The sequence below is a fragment of the Crocodylus siamensis genome, chromosome 1 (assembly GCF_052110815.1).
Source record: "Crocodylus siamensis isolate JL-2025a chromosome 1, ASM5211081v1, whole genome shotgun sequence".
In the NCBI taxonomy this organism is placed as follows: Eukaryota; Metazoa; Chordata; order Crocodylia; family Crocodylidae; genus Crocodylus; species Crocodylus siamensis.
In genome coordinates this window covers 28,791,337-28,809,313 of record NC_143395.1, presented here as the reverse complement: position 1 = coordinate 28,809,313, position 17,977 = coordinate 28,791,337, and the positions used below count along the sequence as shown (strand labels likewise).

The 17,977-nt window shown below is 47.2% G+C and overlaps 1 protein-coding gene across 1 annotated transcript; it reads right to left on the bottom strand.

The window, feature by feature from the left end:
• Positions 1-881: 881 nt before the first annotated feature.
• Positions 882-14,601, bottom strand: CMPK2 (cytidine/uridine monophosphate kinase 2). Its single transcript, XM_090031375.1, has 5 exons — positions 14,201-14,601; positions 8,859-8,973; positions 7,621-7,822; positions 6,108-6,341; positions 882-2,372 (listed from the first exon to the last, which is right to left on the bottom strand). The coding sequence occupies exons 1-5, from the start codon at positions 14,276-14,278 to the stop codon at positions 2,252-2,254; spliced, it is 750 nt and encodes a 249-aa protein (XP_089887501.1). The 5' UTR covers positions 14,279-14,601; the 3' UTR covers positions 882-2,251.
• Positions 14,602-17,977: the final 3,376 nt, after the last annotated feature.

Sequence of the window (17,977 nt, the reverse complement as noted above, 5' to 3'; positions counted from 1 at the left end):
ACGCAGTACTCCAGCTGCGGCCTGACCAGTGCCGCATAGAGGGGGAGGATCACCTCCCTGGACCTGCTCGAGATGCATCTGTGGATGCATGATAGGGTACGATTGGCCTTCTTGACTGCCTCCCCACACTGCCGGCCCATGTTCATCGTGGAGTCAATGACGACTCCAAGATCCTTTTCCGTCTCCGTGCTGGCAAGAGAAGAGTTCCCCAACCTGTAAGTGTGGTGCCGGTTCTTCCTCCCCATGTGCAACACCTTGCACTTATCAGTGTTAAACCCCATCCTATTCTCATCCGCCCACCGTTGCAACCTGTCAAGGTCAGCTTGTAGCCTATTGCACCCTTCTAGTGCACCCACATCCCCCCACATCTTAGTGTCATCAGCAAACTTGAACAGGGTGCTTTCTACCCCCTCATCCAAGTCACTGATGAAGATGTTGAACAGCGCAGGCCCGAGGACCGAGCCCTGCGGAACCCCACTGCCCACATCCTTCCAGGTCGAGAAGAACCCATCCACTACCACCCTCTGGGTGCGGCCCTCCAACCAGTTGGCGACCCATTTGACCGTGTGGGCATCGACACCACAGTCTCCCAGCTTTTTGATGAGGACAGGGTGAGAGACAGACCTTAATACAAACCGTTCTGTAAACCAAGTATATCATAATGGCTTATGTTATTTTAAATTAGGTTACGTTATTTTAAACAAACTAACATGACTAGATTTTTTCCTCCATCACTGTTTCCTTCCTTGCATATAGAAATTATTGTGAATGGAGGGAATACCATATTTAGTAATATTAATGTACACATATTGGAGTTTTTCTTGATAGGATAAATTCATATAGCAGCTGTTCTTAGTAAAAGAATAATATATGAATGACATTTGAAATAAAATAGAATTTAATGTAAGTTTCCATTTTGAATTCTAGTTAGGTTCTGATCTGGCAAAGATTTACATACATGGTTAGCTTTACACTTTGAGTAAACACAATGAAACTGATAAAAATACTTAAGTATGTCAAGTTAAATCTCTGCACAAGTCTGTTGAGGGCATAGGCCATGGTGGCTGTTGCCTCTGTATTAAGTATATGAACAGAAACCTCAAAACTAAAGTGCTGAAAGAATAAATGCTGGAAGCATTTGTGTTGAATGGATTTTCCACATCTTTCTGCTTAATATGAACTCACTTTAAAGGAGAGCAAATCACATTAATAGATATATTAGCAGATTAAAATTAGGATAAAAGGATGTCTGTAGAAAAATAATCAATTTATTATTTACAAAATGTGTATCCTCTCAGCTCCAGTTTTTTAATGTGCTCTCCCTCCCTCTGCTTTTCTTTGAAACTGTTGGATTGGTAATTCACATCTTTAATTTCTGTTTTCACATGCTTGCATTTAAGGGCCTTAAATGTCCTTTGAATGGAGCTGGAATCGCCAGTAATCAGTATTTTTAAAATCACACCTTATTGGCTACATGCTTTTATATCACCATCATCACACTATCAGGATACAAGTTTTAATTTCCAGTATTGGAATCATGGGTCGCCTATACACGTGCTCCAATGCATTCTAATTAAAATGCTCTAGCATCCCTACAGCATTATGTGTGTAAGCCCCCACAGGTTTAAAAATGGCCGCTGGGGAGATTTAACTAACGCTTGTTTAATGAGCTTTAGTTAAAGCATCCTGTGGCCATTTTTAAATGCATGGGGGCTTAATACACATGATACTATGGCATTTTAATTGGAATGGTTCTTTGGGAATCACTCTAATTAAAACAGCCCACCTCCGAGCATATGTATAGGCACCCCAGTTTTCCATGTCCTCCATTTAACTGCTTTACTGCTGGACAGTATTTGAGAATCTTTTCCCGATTCTACTTTCCTTGAAAAATTCCCACTGAATCTTGTATGCAAGGACTGCGGATTCAGGTTCTCTGTAGCAACAAGAAAATAATGTCTGAAATGCTAGCACTTCCCAAGCACTCCCTCCTACAGTTAGTATGTAACTGTGATAGGATGGTGAATGTCTGAGAACGGCAAGTTGTGCTTTGCCCTGTATACCAAGTTCATTGGGCAGTAGTGGAATAGGTAGCACAAAAACATTATGTAGATATGGTAGAGGAAGGAGATAATTCTGAAAAAATCTGAAGCAGCTTATTTGGGTAGGAAAGTGGTTAGTTCAGTGTATTTCCTGAGAGGGAAAGCAGAAGATATAACACACTGTAAGTAGTACTACATAATAGCAGCTATTATGAACTACAGTGGTTTTTAATTAATTGTAAAATGGTCTTAAGAACCTCTTCTCTGGATGGGTTGGCATCAACTTCTTGGCATTCCGGGTTTTCCATCCTTTTATACGCCTCTTCAACTCTGTTTTAAAAACAAACAAACAACAAAAATACAATCTGTAACTTAAAGTGCAGTGAAATGATAAGGTGTAACAATTAGTCATGTGATTCAGAAAATACATTGGCACGAGAAAATTCACAAAAAAATCCCAGCATGAAGTCAAGAATGAAATCTATTGCAATTAACCAGCAAAGCACAACAGCAAAACATTTGCTGCTATTCACAATGATGGAACTGTATTATGCAAGCTTTTTATTAAACCAATTCCAAGAGTCAAATTAATGTTCTCCCTCCATGGGATAACAACATTTCCTCTTTAGGGATCTCCCTCACATTTTGTTTTGTTGTTTTGTTTTTGTTTTTTTGGGGGGGGAGGGGGTTGGGTCGTTTCTAGTAAAAAAGACCCACAGTCTTGGTGTTTGCTTGTCCTCCTCTTATCTGATGTCAGCTTGGAGCTATACCTCCTTCTCTGTGCTACACAGATCCCTGTCATTTGGAGAACTGGGGAGCACCACTAGTAGGTGTTCTGATTAACTTTCTTCTCTTAAGCAACTTTCTCAAACCTTCTGCTTACCCAACGTCCTACCTAGGAGATGCTGAATCAGAAAAGAGTCCTCTAAAAACCTTACTGCTTGGTAGCAAGCAAGCTCTTTTTCTAATACAGAGCTTTTTCTAAAACTAGCCTCTGAGAATGTGATGAGCAATGAAGGGTTTTCTTTATTCCTACAAAAATGATCATTTCAAACTCATTCAGGCCTCTACCGAAACAATGAGTAAAGCAAAATTCTGAGGTTTCTTCCTAAACTGGGTTTTAACTATTTAACTATATACTATTTAATGAATAGCAATAACCACAGGCCCTATCTAAAAAGCAGTGGTTTTCTCTACAGAGAGGATGAGGCATAAAGGGATAAAGGAGAGAGAATCCTCACCTGCATCATGTCCCCTTCACCCTGGACTTTCCTAAAACCACTGAATGAACTCTGCTGGGCCGGAGCTTGGCTGTTTACAGAGGGGATGGCTTAGGTCCAAACTAAGAGACAGTTAGTTATTCTGCACTGCTGTGCTGCCGATGTGAAGAGAATCTTGCAGTAACATAATTCTATGCAGATGTCTAGGAATCTGCCCATTTCTGGGTATCTGAACAGTTTAACACTGCGTGGCTCCATCACAGTGGATTCTCACGTACCAATGAGAACTCTCAAGGTTTCTTGAGCAATTTAGTTCTTTGCCATGGTGGGAGGATTACCCAGATCAGGGCTTGGCAATGTTTTTGGGCAGAATGGCAAAAACACCAGAAACCTTGACTTGTAAAATGTTGGCGCTCCAGGGACGGACAGCGAGGCAGCCATGAAGGGCCCGATCCTTGTTATGGCAGCACAGACCTGGCACCTTCCCAACCATCCACCACACATGTACTCACTGCCAGCAACAAGCCAGCCCAAGGCTTTGTGGACCCTGGTGTAGCTGCTTGCAACCTCCCAGTTGCCTACCACAGCCAGCTTGGGCTCTGGGTAGGGCCCCACTGCCTGCCACACAGCCCAGGCTGCTTGCAGCAGGCAGCAGGGAGGCTGCAAGCAGCTGCACTGCAGTCTGCAGAGCACTGGACTGACACTGCTGGTACCAGATGCACATGCACCTCAAGGTGAACAGAGGGGAAGGGACCAGGGCTGCACTTCCACAGCAAGGATCAGGCCCCTCATGCCTCCCTCACCACCCCTCAACTGCCCCAAAGCATTCATGACAAGTAAAATGTTCACATGCTAGGCTTTGGCACCTGTGCCAGAGGTTGCCTACCCCTGACCTAGACCCAAACTGACAGGCTGATCATTGGTATCATTCTTCATTTATGATATCCGTAACAGTTGTTTAACCAGTATATCTTGTTAAACAGTTGTTTAACTTTATCTTGTTTCCTATAGGAAAGAATGCATCATCTACCATTAAACTTTTCACTGTTGAAGCAGTGTTTCGTTCATGGTCGTGTGTAATTAATGAAGCATGAAACACCATTTTTACCATTTACCATTTACAGCTTTGGCAAAACAAACAGAGACTAATATAATGGGAAACTGGCTCCGTGGTCAGACCCAGAGGGTTGTAATCGATGGCAGTCACTCATCGTGGTGCCCTGTGACCAGTGGGGTCCCTCAAGGCTCTGTCCTGGGACCCATACTGTTCAACATCTTCATTAATGATGTGGACATTGGAGTCAGGAGTGGACTGGCCAAGTTCGCCAATGACACCAAACTTTGGGGCAAAGCATCCACGCCAGAAGATAGGCGGGTGATCCAGGCTGACCTGGACAAGCTCAGCAAATGGGCGGACAAGAACCTGATGGTGTTTAACACTGAAAAATGCAAGGTTCTCCACCTTGGGAGGAAAAACCTGCAGCATCCTTATAGGCTCGGCAGTGCTATGTTGGATAGCACTACAGAAGAAAGAGACTTGGGGGTCATCATTGACCACAAGATGAACATGAGCCTGCAATGCGATGCTGCGGCTAGTAAAGCGACCAAAACGCTGGCTTGCATCCATAGATGCTTCTCGAGCAAATCCCGGGACGTCATTCTCCCCTTGTACTCGGCCTTGGTGAGGCCGCAGCTGGAGTACTGCGTCCAGTTTTGGGCTCCACAATTCAAAAAGGATGTGGAGAAGCTTGAGAGAGTCCAGAGGAGAGCCACGCGCATGATCAGAGGTCAGGAAAACGGATCTTACGATGACAGGCTGAGAGACATGGGACTCTTTAGCCTGGAAAAGCGTAGGCTCAGGGGTGATCTGATGGCCACCTATAAGTTTATCAGGGGTGACCACCAGGATCTGGGGGAACGTTTGTTCACCAGAGCGCCGCAAGGGATGACGAGGTCGAACGGTCACAAACTCCTGCAAGATCGTTTCAGGCTGGACATAAGGAAGAAATTCTTTACTGTCCAAGCCCCCAAGGTCTGGAACAGCCTGCCATCAGAGGTGGTTCAAGCACCTACATTGAACACCTTCAAGAGTAAATTGGATGCTTATCTTGCTGGGATCCTATGACCCCAGCTGACTTCCTGCCCTTTGGGCAGGGGGCTGGACTCGATGATCTCCCGAGGTCCCTTCCAGCCCTAATGTCTATGAAATCTATGAAATAATCCTTTCATAAATCCCCAAAAGCTGATCATTAAGCACTGTGAAGTAATTTTATAGCTCTTTATGGAAAAGGTCGATATTCTACCCACATATGGCATACTTAAAAGGTATTTAAGAAGCTAAATTCTGTAATGAACAATGTTTTTGACCTTTCCCCGCATACCTCCCCACCCTCACTGTGAGGTGGAGCTCACCCTACTCCCCATCACTGCCACGCAAGCAGCGTGAGCTCCGTCTGAGTCCCCATGCCAGCGCTACTTAACAGGCAATGCAAACCTCTGGCTCTACCTGGGCACTGAGTTTACCAGGGCCACCACTAGCTATGTTGCCCTGTCCCTGCTGCCAACATTGCAACAGAAGCTCTGGGAAGAGTGACAGCATGGCAGGAGCCCACAAGTCATACACTGTGATGGAGCCACACAGTGTTAAAACTGTTCAGATAGCCAGAGACAGGCAGATTCCTAGACAGCTGCATAGATTCTCTTCACATTGCAGGCCCCACGGGCCACTGACTGAATAGCCCTGATCTAGGCACATGAAAATCCTGGTCCTAGTGATGGGACTTCTGTCATTGACTTCAAAGGGGCCAAGGTTTCATCCATGGTCTTATTCATTATTAAGACATACTTTTCTCGAAACAAACTGTTAGCTTCCAGCTCAGTTTCTTCCTTTGTTTTCTCCAGCCCTCGCCCTTTCAGTCTCCGAATCCTCTCCTCAGGGCTAACAGTTAATAGGAGTACAAGGTCAGGTTTGAGCAGGTCCTCAGGCCACTGGTACACTTCATGGTGTTCTGGAGGAAGATTCTGCACTTTTCCACTGATTTCAGTGGCAATTGCATAGGCAGCTGTGCTGTGCCAGTACCTGTGGTGGACATATATGACCATTTTAAAAGATTCATTAACAGGGCAATGATAAGGTAGGTAGACCCCAGAAGTAACTTCAAGAACAATAACCTGAGAGGAAAGTTACAATATAATCATACTTTGGGGAACCACAATGCTTCTGTAGCATTATCATTTTCTTTATTCTCAGGTCAACAATAATTTTTAGATCAAAAATATATGCTATACCTCAAACTGTGCCCTTGTCAGACATGACAGTTTAGCTCACACCATACTTCCTCTGATAAGAGGTAAGTGTGAGTTTATCCTCAAAGGTCTCTCTCTGGGAAACGGAGTCTGGCCGCCAGCTGGATCTGCCATTTTGCCCACCCCAATCTAGTCCAGTCCTCAAGGCAGGATCATCATTACTTGGAAAGACAAATATTTGGTCTATCATACATTTAAAAATGTTCAGTGATGAAGGAGATTTTACAGCTTCTCTGGATAATATGTTCCAGTACTTCACCACTAGCACAGACAGAAAATTCTCTGACATCTAACTTCTTATCTCTGGAGGACTCATTGCAAACTTACTATGCTGGTCCATGGAAACTACCTCTCAAACCAGAAGCAGTATCACTATGTTTGCCCACTGCAAGGCTTGATATGGTTACACTTTTTCCAAATTGGGAGCTGCATAGCATGGTGAGGGCTCCCCTAACTGGCTAGGTAAGATTGCAGTATGGACATTAAAATTTGAATCACAGCTTTGGAAAGGGCCTCAAGAGCTATTGAGTTCAAGGCCCTGTACAGACGTAGGCTTTGCTGTTCTAATACCATCCCACAGATTCCTTCCTCAGCCTTTTCTTGAAAATCTCCAGTGAAGGCTATTCCAGGATTTCTCTAGGCACAGAGGGGCAGGCAGCAGACTCCTCACTACCATGGGTGGTCTCTCCCACGCTCCTTCCAGGCCATGTGTCCCCTCCCCACCAAACAAGTCATTCTGGCCGGGCAGCAGCTCAGCTCCAACTTCAGCTGACCATGCAGCCTGCTCTGGGCCAGTACTTGAATCCAAGATGAGGCTCCCCGCCAAGTTGTCCGAGGAAAAAGCCTTGTCTTCATGTAAATACAGTAAATGAACCTTATAAATCAATTCCTTATATTATTCCAGACATTTTCCAGTTGGCATTTTCCAGATTCCCTCCCAAAGTAAAGGTAAAAATAAGGAAGAAATCTTAAGTAGGATTACTAACAAATTCTGCTTGTCATATTCAGTGAAGAGATGATTGTGTTAACACAAGAGGAATGTTTTTACAAACCTGTCTACAATCACAGGTGACTCGATGGATGCTTTTGCTATTTCCAAAGCTACAAGGTAATTGCCCAAAGCATAAAATGCCCTCCTGATGTGATTAGGTTTATCATCAAAGGTCTTTCTCCATTGGCTGATGCAAGCTGGCGGTGATCGTAAGAGAATGGCATTCAACGACTCCTTAAGAGACTGAGTTACAGTAGTTTTGCCTGCATTTCATATACAAAAGGAAATATTCTTTTGTCATGCAGCACAACACAATCTACTTCTTTTTACACATGAACAAAGTCTCTTTAAATTGGAGAACACATTTTGATACATTTATCTAATACCTATGTATCTTGAATATGTTGTGATAAGGTTTTGACTATATCCAAGCACACTTCTAACTGATTACCTGGGGTCTTATTATATTTTCTGCCCTAAGAACCATCTTTCCTTTTGCCAGCATCTTTTTTTTTTTGCCCCCTTAAGGCTGTCTGCATATTTGGTACCTTTTCTGCATTTCAGATTTAGTATCTTTACTGATCCATCATAGAACACAAATGTTACCAGTTTGATAATCTGTTTACTTCACTGGAGTAAACCCCAGTGTTTAGGGCTGCGTTTAGGACCCTTTGTATAAATGAAAATGCAGAAGCTACTGACAGAGCTATTCATGGATAGCCATTAATGATTGCTCAAGACAATTGTGACTTGTATTTCTTTCCTCTTTTTCAAGAGACTCCAGCAGAGATGTCAAACTCCTCTGACCTTGTGGGCTGGAGCAGGGTCTCTGGGCCAGTCTATGAGCTGCATCTGGCCATGCAGGAGCTAGTGGGCAGGGTCCAGCTTGAACACCAGACCAGCTCCATATTGCTACATATGGGGTCAGTCCAAGACTAACAGGCCAGATCATGAGGCTCCCTGGGCTATATCTGGTCCATTGGCTGTATGTTTGACACTCTTGGATACAAGCTACAATTACATTCTAACATCTGCAACTCAGCTTCTGCCTCCAGCTCTTGTACCGATTACCCGTAGTCTTCAAGCATTCAACTGATATTGTTAGAAGTCAAAACTGAGATCTTCCATGAAAATTGTTAGTGGAGAAGTTTTGTTTTATGATCACTGAAACTTCCAACCACTGTTGTAGTCTTAGTCATGAATTTACATTTATTGGTGATTACATATGTATAAAGATGGCATAAGACAATATCTTTAAAAATTTGCATCTGCGATTCGTCATTCACATTTTGTTCTTACCTGTTGCATCTAGTCCTTCAATAACTATAACAGGAAAATCTCCCTTTTTTGGATGCTTTGGGCATGTATCCACTAGATCAAGGACTGCTTTGGCTTCAGGGATTAGCGATGTGCACTGTAAAGGTAACAATCATTACTTCAAAAGCACCTGGTACACAGCTATTTTTCAAAAGATTCTATTAAAAATGTGAAAAATAAAGTTTGATACAAAGATTTATACAACGTGCAGACAGACACAATGATCAGATATGTGAACAACCTCTATCTTCAGTAATTTTTTCAATGACATCTTTCTTTAAACCCAAAAATACAGCAATAAAGGAAAAATAAATAGTAAGGAAGGGAGAAAATAAAATTCCCAAAGTGCCAGGGCTGCCCAAGTCACTTCGGAAAAGTATCTAGTTATAAATTATGTAGCAGAACCTGACACAACTCACTTCACATCATTGGATTTGACAAGAAATCACATACAGGCCACTTTTTATTTCTCACAGGCAATAGTTAACTTTGTTTTGACTTGTGGACCCCACATGGACCCAAAGTGGTAACATTTCTAATGCGTTCCTATGGCTTGAATCAGTTTAAAACAGAGGTGCTCAATCCCTGGCCTGTGGGCCAAATCTGGACCTTGAAGCCATTTCATCCAGCCCCCAGGGCTCACAAAAAATCCAAAAGTTTGGTAGTGGGAGAGTAATTACCTTCCCCTTGTTGCCAAATTTCTGGACACGCAGGTATGCCTGTGGGCCACGTAGCATAACACTGTGTGCTAGTGTTAACCTGGGTGGTACTCCAAGAGGTAGCCCCTCTTCATTTGAAGAGATCAAAGCAGGTGCACAAGCACTGTTGGAGGTGTAGGGACTCTCCTCCCCCTACAGAGCAGAGCCAGACACCAATGGGGACTTAACCATATACCTTTTAATACTGGGAATATAATAGGCATAAATCAGACAGCATAGTGGACACTATAATGCCCCAAGGGGGCAGGATTCAAGGGTAAAAAAATATAAAACACAAACAGCAGAACAAACAATATAGGTTGGTGAAATATAAAAGGGCACAAAATGCGAAATGTCACATGACAAGGAAATATAGGGCCTTGGTACCTGGAGGGGGAGAAAACACAACAGCCCCTTTCCACTGCAAAAAGATTTACTCCTTGTTATCTCACTCACCCCAGCTAGGACTTGAACCCAGATCTCCCACATGGTAGACAAAAACACTGCTACACAGCCACCACTGGTAACTCTGCTCCAGACTGCCAGGGGTCTTGACCTTCCTGGGGCCCCAGCCTTATGTCAAGCTGCCTGGCCTCTGACTGGAAGAGCTGGAATCAGAGCTGGGAACTCCTCAGGTCGCTGCTCAGGTCCTTGCTGGAGCGGAGGGGAGCCTCTCCTGCTGGCTACAGCCTCTCCCAGGGGATCCTGGAGCCCAGTGGGGGGCCTCTCCTGCTGGCCGCACGCCACGCTGCTGAGGGTCCCACTGCTGCTTGCAGGTCCTGCTCTTTCATGGCACTGCTCCTACCCCGCTGGCTCAGCTCTGCAAAACCCCTTCCTTGTTGTCCCTTGCTGGTCTCTCCCCTGAGTCAGCCCACGCTGCCCCTTTTATCCCCCTCCAGGTGACCCAAGAAGCCAATCAGGACCCAGGGCAGGGTGAGTCTCTGGGGCCTGATTGGTGCGGATAGGGAATCCCAAGTCCTCCAATCATCTTTTACCCCTTCAAAACCCCTGGGCCAGGTCACTGCCAGCCAGCCTGTCACACTAGATTAGGTGCACAAGGCAGTGCAGGGCTTGAGCCTGGCGTGCAGATCCCAGTCTGAGTGTAGAGGGACAGACTGAGGCTATGTGAGGCCCAATCTTGGCATATGGAGCTGATCTGGCCCACAGGTCAGCCATGCACCACTAATTTGGTAGGGTTGTGCGAAATTTTGCTGAGTGTTTCGTTTCGACCATGTTTCAAGCTCGAAACAGCGAAATTGAAATGAAACAAAAATCTTTGAAGCAAATGAGGGCACTTGAAATGTTTCAAAAGTTTCAAAGCAGCTTGATGACGGGAGGCAGGGGAGAGCCAGGGCTGCTCTCCAAGCGGCTCCACCAGCCCCACAGAGCTCAGCCCGGTGGCGGGAGGTGGAGTACAGCCCTGCCCCTCCCCTGCCTCCCACCGCTGGGCTGAGCTCCATGGGGCTGGCAGAGCCCAGTGGCGGGAGGTAAGGAGAGCCAGGGCTGCGCTCTGACCGGCTCCGCCAGCCCCACAGAGGCTGTAAGGTAGGTGGAGAAAGAAGTCTCATCCTAGTTAAAGGACACCATGGTCCCAGATGAAAAGCCACAACTGCAAAGCAGGGTGACAGGTCAGCCAGCGATGGATCAGGGAGCGCAGTGGTACAGTTGCATCTCCTTTGATTCCTGCTGCACCCAAATTTTAAAACCAACTGCCTGGGAGAGGCAGCAGTATTTCTATTCAAGCAACACTGATGGAGCCAGTTGACTTCACAGTTCATTATAATCTACCTGATTCCTGATAATCTCTCTTCGCTTCATAGATATTAATGACCCCTTCTCCTTTTTTAATGGTCTTGATGTTCCCCTACTCAAGCTACCTTTCTTCTGTAATTTTGCTACCTGTTAGCCACTCCTACTGCTATCTCTCTCTCATTTCCCCAGCCCTGCAGATTATTTCTAGCTCTAGCTAGAAGTCAGGTGTGGAAATAACTCAGGCGTTATGATATTAACTCAGGTGTGGAAATAACCAACAGTGAAGTATTAGATGCACTGTCAAGATGATCAGAGAGGGTAGATTTTGGTTTACAAATCTGAATAAAAGATGTGCATTTAACTATAATGACTACAGGAAACAGTATCTTTTGACTATTTTTGCCAACTGCAGTGGTGCTTGACTTTTCTTCCCAGTGGGCCAAATGGGCAGTGCCTGGTCGGTCTGTGGGCTGGATCCAGACTATAGTCCTGCTCCTGTGCCCAAGGTGAGCAGGGCAGGGCCCATCTGGCCAAGTGGAGGGCTGGGTGGCAGTCCAGCCCTGGTCCAGCTGTGCACAGGAAGGAGACTCAGTTTGGCCTCACAGGCGGGAGGGGTACCCAGCCCTGATGCAGTCATATGAGGGAAGTCCCCCAGCCCTGAACCAGCTGCATGGGGGCAGAGAGTGCAACCCAGCTCCAACCTGGCCACATGAAGGGAAGTGGATGTGGGGAAGGCTGATCTGGCCATGTGGGAGAGGGAGGGTGTTCTGGGCTCCTCTTCACCCTGGGTGGCTTGAGTATTTGGCAGTGGGGGAAGGCACCAGTATTAATTGCTGTTCTCCTACTGCTGCTCCTGAGCTGTGGGGAGCCCCATGGGGGGGGGAGACACTGTGGCTCACAGCTCTTAAGCCAGTGTTTGAGTACTTCTGGCCTAGTTTATTCAGTTTTTTCTTTTAAAGTTAATATATAATCTAGCTAAAAATTAACGCAGGTTCTTATCAGGTCCTGGTTTTGCTTTGATCTTAAACCAAATCATACAGTGCTGGGCCCTTACAGCAAATTAGTATGGTGTCTAGTTCAGTGGTACCCAACCTTTATGCCCCATGGGCCAGATGGGCTGTGCCAGGTCCCTCCATGGGGTGGATCTGGCCAATAGGCCCTATCTACCTATGGAGGGTTCATAGAATATAGAAAATTAGGGTTAGAAGGGACTTTGAGAGATCATCTACTTCAACCCCCTGGTCATGTCAGGACCAACCTCAACTGTATCATTCCACCCAAAGCCTTGTCTAGTCAGATCCTAAGAAACAAGGATGGAGATTCCACCACCTCTCTGTTCCTTTGCTTTACTACCCTTTTAGTGAGAAACTTCTTCCTAATATGTACCCTAACCTTCCCTTGCTGCAACTTGAGACCATTGCTCCTTGCCCTGTCACCACTGAGAAGTCTAGCTCATTGGTTTTCATTTGTGAGCCCCTAAAAATTTTTGACTGGAGGTGTGAATGCCTTTGAATTGTAAGTGTGGGTATTCACATGCTTTTGACTGACCATAGTCATCTTTCACAAACCCCTTATATATAGTCTGCAGACCCCCAAAGGTCTGTGGACCACAGGTTGAAAAACACTGGTTTAGCTCCATCCTCTTCTGAACCCCCTTACAGGTAGTTGAAGACTATTGTTAAATCCCCCCTCAGTTTTCTCTTCTCTAGACTAAATAAGCCCACTTCCCTCAGCCTGTCCCCATAAGTCATGTTACCCAACCCCCTCACCATTTTTGTTGCCCTCCACTGCAACTCTCCCAATTTGTCCACATCCTTTCTGTAGTGGGGGACACAAAACTGGGCGCAGTAGTCCAGATATGGCCTCAACAGTGCTGAATAGAGGGGAATAAGCACTTCCCTCAATCTGCTGGCAACACTCCTACTAATGCAGCCCAGTATGCCATTAGCCTTCTTCCCAGCCAGGGCACACTTTTGGCTCATATTCACCTTCTTGGACACTGTAACCCCCAGGTCTCTTTCTGCAGAGCTACTGCTTAGCCCAGGGGTGAGCAATTATTTTGGGCAGAGGACCGCTTACTGAGTTTTGGCAAGCCATTGAGGGCTGCATGACTGGCAGCGCAGGCCAGATAAATATTAATTTTCTAAAGTTTTAGGGACCCCACAGGCCAGACAGAATGGCCTGGCGGGCCGTATCCAGCCCCCGGGGCCGCATTTAGCCAGTCAGTCCCAGCCTGTTGGAACAAATGCAGGACTTTGCACTTGTCCTTATTGAACCTCATGACATTTCTTTTAGTTGGACCCTCCAAAAACAGGGTTTCCAGCCAGACCTTGATCCCTCTGTCTGGAACGGGGCAGAGTGACCTCATTCAGATGCATGGGGGTGAGGGAAAGAAACAGAAGAGCAGCCTGGTCCTGGTCTAGACACATGGTGCAGTGGTGGGGAGGGGCACGGGAAGAGATCAGAGATGGGGCAGGAGAGCCGTGATCCTAATGCAGGGCTGGGGGACGGCGTGGCTCTGACCTGGAGGCACGGTGGGGGACCGGGTGGGCAGTACTTGTGCGGGGCATACATGACCATTTTAAAAGATTAATGAACAGGGCAATGACAAGGTAGGCAGACCCCAGAAGTAACTTCAGGAGCAACAACCTGAAAGGGACAAACAGAACCACGCTTCGGTGCGATGCTGCGGTAGCATTAGCCTCATTTTCTTTCTTCTCAGCTCGCTCATTTTTAGACCCAAGAACTACGCTGCATACCTCCAGCTGCGCTCTTGGGCCCGCCACGACAGCCGCACCTCAGCCGCCCCGGCGCCCGGCGGGCGCTAGGACCCCGCCCCACGGCCCCGGCGCGCCGAGGCGCGGGCGGACTCACCTGGTGCAGGACGCTGCGGGCGGCCTGCCGGGAGCCGAGGGCGGCGGCGAAGCGCAGGCCGGGCGCTGCGGGCTGCATGGCTCCGTCCTGCTGCTGCCCGGCTGCGGCACTGCGGCTCCGCAGGGGCGGGCTGGGCACCGGCAGCCGAGGCAGAAACGAGACCAGGCGGCGGCCTGGGTTTCACTTTCCCCGCCGCAGCTGCCCGGCACGCGCGCCGCCTTCCGGGCCCGCCCCGCCGCGGGTCCCGGGACGGGTCTCCTCTTGCAGGGACGCGAGCAGCACTGCAGAGCAGAGGCCCGCTGGCTTGCGGGAGGCTCGGGACGATGCAGAAGTCGACAGGGTGGTTAACAGCGGTGGGGTGACGAGTTCCGGAGGGACGGGGTGGTTCGCAATGCGCCATGAAGTCCCTACCACCGCCTGACCAGTAACTCTGCTGCCGCTGCCAGGCACTTGGTTTTAAACTTTGGGTGCAGCGGGAATCAAGGCAGAGCCAAGTGCACCCCCCCCCACACACACACACCTGAGCCCTGTTTCGTGGGGTTCATAGACATTAGGGCTGGAAAGGATCTCATAAGATCATCGGGTCCGGCGCCCTGCCCTGCCCATGAACGCCAGGTGCCTCCTGAGACTGGGGGGCCACGGTGACCCCCTGCAGGCGGCGGCGGTGGCGGCGTGGCAGAGGCGCGCAGGGAGCTGCCTCAGGCGGCGGTGGAGGTGTTGGCCGTGAGGGCAGGGTGGCGAATGGCGACTGCCCGCAGGCACCACTGCATTGGTGGCCAATCTTAGGGGATGCACTACCAATCTCGGGGGATGCATGTGCACCCCCTACACTTTGCCAGTGTCCTTGCCCATGAACAGCACGTGCCCCTGGTGGCTGGGGGGGCATGGCAGCAGTGGGAGCATGGTGGCAGTAAGCGGGGAGCTCCCGCAGATGCTGCCGGTGGTGTCAGCGGTGGGGGGTGATGGCAAGCGCTGACCAGGGGGTTGGCAACCACCCACAGATGCCACTGGCAGCGTCGGCAGCAGCCAATGGCGATCGCTGACTGCTCACAGATGCGGGCGGTGGTGCTGGTGGCAGTGGGGGTGGCAAGAGGCAACCGCCTGCAAGTCAGTGGCACCTTTTTGTAGGGGGTGCACTGCCACATCCAGAGGGTGCATGTACACCTGTGTGAACCCCCTACATGTCACCACTGCCCCGTCCAAGGGTCAGGAAGTCAGCTAGGGTCAAAGGATCCCAGCAAGTTAAGCATCTAACTGTTTCTTACAAGTGTCCAGGGTAGGGGCTTGCGCCAGCTCTGGGGGAGTCTATTGCAGGCCCTGGGGACTCGGACTATAAAGAAGTTTTTCCTTATGTCCAGCCTAAAATGGTCTTGCAGGAGTTTGTGACCGTTGGACTTTATTCATGTGTCCTCCACACAGAGTCCATAATGTTGTCTCTGACCCAAGCTTTCCCCTAACACTTCACGTTTTTCTTTCTAATAAAAAAAGGTTAGAGCTGTATTAGGCTTGCGTAAAATGCAGAAACATCACTAAAAAACAGCCGGTATCCTAAATGTAAGAGCTGCACAGCAACAGGTAGACATCAGGCAGGTCTCACTTAAAGATCCCATTTTAGTCCCATCAATATCTGCAGGTGGAGCTTCCTCCTCTGTGGTCAGTCTTCTATGTGCCACCACTATTTACTTCCATTGAAATGTCCACCCAGAGCCGGGACATAATGCTTTTGGCATTCACCGGGAATATTATCCAGATAAAAGGTGCAGAACTGAAAGTCACTTTGGTACTCAGGAGGGATTCCCCATAGGAACGCATGAATTCTTACAAATAAAACCATATTCTTGAAATTGTCCCTAGTAATATGGAGCTGGAGATGAAGAATAAAATACAGGCTCACCTGTATCCTATTGAAATCAATGGGAAAATTCTCACTGATTTCCTTGGGAACCATGGTTAGATACACATGGTCTCCAGATAGAATGCGCTAGATCCGTATGTACTCTACGTTGTATTGGTCCAGTGATACAAGTCAGAAACCCAATTAAATTGACCAATTAAATCTGATTTATGGCTTTGTCTCACCACAGCAGTACCAGACAGATAGAGTCTGGTAAATCTGACCCAAAATTTTAATTTTCAAAAGTTGCATACTATGGCTACAGATTTAAATTATTTATAAAGCAAAACACAGGGTAAGGGGGTGTTTTTGTTGCTGTTTTTTGTTGTGTTTTAAATGAGAGCAGGAAAGTGCTGTTACTTAAATGCAGGCGTACTCACAACTCCCTGGTTACACAGTAATTCTAGGCATAGATTAGCTTTCTCTGGTTCAGTTTCACTTTCCTTAGCTTGGAAACAGAAACTAGAAGTAGTAATGGCCAGACAAATATAGTCTTAGGCAATTTTATGACAGCTTCTGTAAGAAACTGTTTGAAACATCATTTTCTAGCTGTTATTCAGGAATCTGTGAAGGACAAGCAAACCAAAGCCTTCTCTGATAACAGTAAGCCAGCGGAGCTATTTTTCTCTCTTGTATGTTAGTTAAATGCTACTTGTGTCTTTCTCTGGCCAACTAACAACTCACTAGGTAGGCACTTACTGTTTGTCTGAGCTGGGAGCAGGCCACAAACAAGGCTCATTGTAGGGTATAAATTGACCAATAAGGTCCCTAGATTTTTTTTTGCTGAAGGCAGCTCATTGCAACAAGTGGCAGCAGTATGTTTCGAGTAGGGGTGGTCTACCTGTGTCCCTTTCTGCAGGGACATATTGCAAATCTGGTAAGTAGGGTATGTGCTGCCATATTGGAATCCAAGATGGCTGCCATGAATTCATGTTTTGGTCAATATTGCAGCCCCCACTAACCAACATTGTATGAACTGAGATCAGTCGTAACATTGCCATCATTGTAGTCATCTTGGATTCCAATATGGCAGCTACGCGCGCTACTTGCCAGATTGCCAACATGACTTTCCTGACATGGGTAGACATCTCTACCTGAAACACACTGCTGCCAGCTGTGGCCATGAGTTACCCTCACGGTGACAATTTACCCTTCTTTTTTACCCTGCTATCAGGCCACAACCCTTAAACAAGAGACTAGTTGTACCTAAAACAGCATGTAGCTTCTGGTTCATAGGAAGCTATTGGGAAATTAATTATTAGACAGGTGAAAGCATAAATGTGCCAAAAATTGTGGGATAGCATTGGAGGGCTAGTCAAACACAAGCTCAACAACACCTGCTTACATTAATTCCAAACTGCAATGTGCACACGTGCCTTTCTCCATCCCTGACCTAAACAGGAGAGTATAGGTTCCAGGTTCTCCTTTTAACATCACCAGCCCCTGAGGGTAGCCATGGCACCCCGGATAGCTGAACTCCCCACCCCACTCCAGCTCCTCAGGATAATTCCCCATCACTGTTTTTCCTGCCATGCCTTGATGCAATTCTTACATTACCTTGAGAGGCTCTTCCCAGAGTCCTTGAATGCCCCTACAGGATCTGCACTATACCTAGCTCAACTCCCTGAGCTGAATACATGAACCTATTTGTGCCAAAGGACCATCCATCCCACAAACTAAATTCAGTGCCTCACAGGCACCTGTGTGTCATTGGCACTGATTGCAGCCCCTCCGCTTCTCTAGGCCTTAACCTACATTATACCCACTGCCCCCCGCCCCAGGCACCCCGCTGCATGGCCTTCAAACCATAGCCCAAACCTCAGGTAAGAAAACAAACATCAACAAACTGCTTCTGAATAAAACACTTAAGCCCAACCCCGGGT

Excerpts from the sequence above, each read along its gene's own strand:
- CMPK2 (XM_090031375.1), bottom strand. The coding sequence starts at position 14,278 with ATGCAGCCCGCAGCGCCCGGCCTGCGCTTCGCCGCCGCCCTCGGCTCC. Across the intron at positions 8,974-14,200 it reads CCCGCAGCGTCCTGCACCAG|TGCACATCGCTAATCCCTGA; the intron begins GTGAGTCCGCCC and ends TTACCTTTACAG. Across the intron at positions 6,342-7,620 it reads TCACCTGTGATTGTAGACAG|GTACTGGCACAGCACAGCTG; the intron begins GTTTGTAAAAAC and ends TGTCCACCACAG.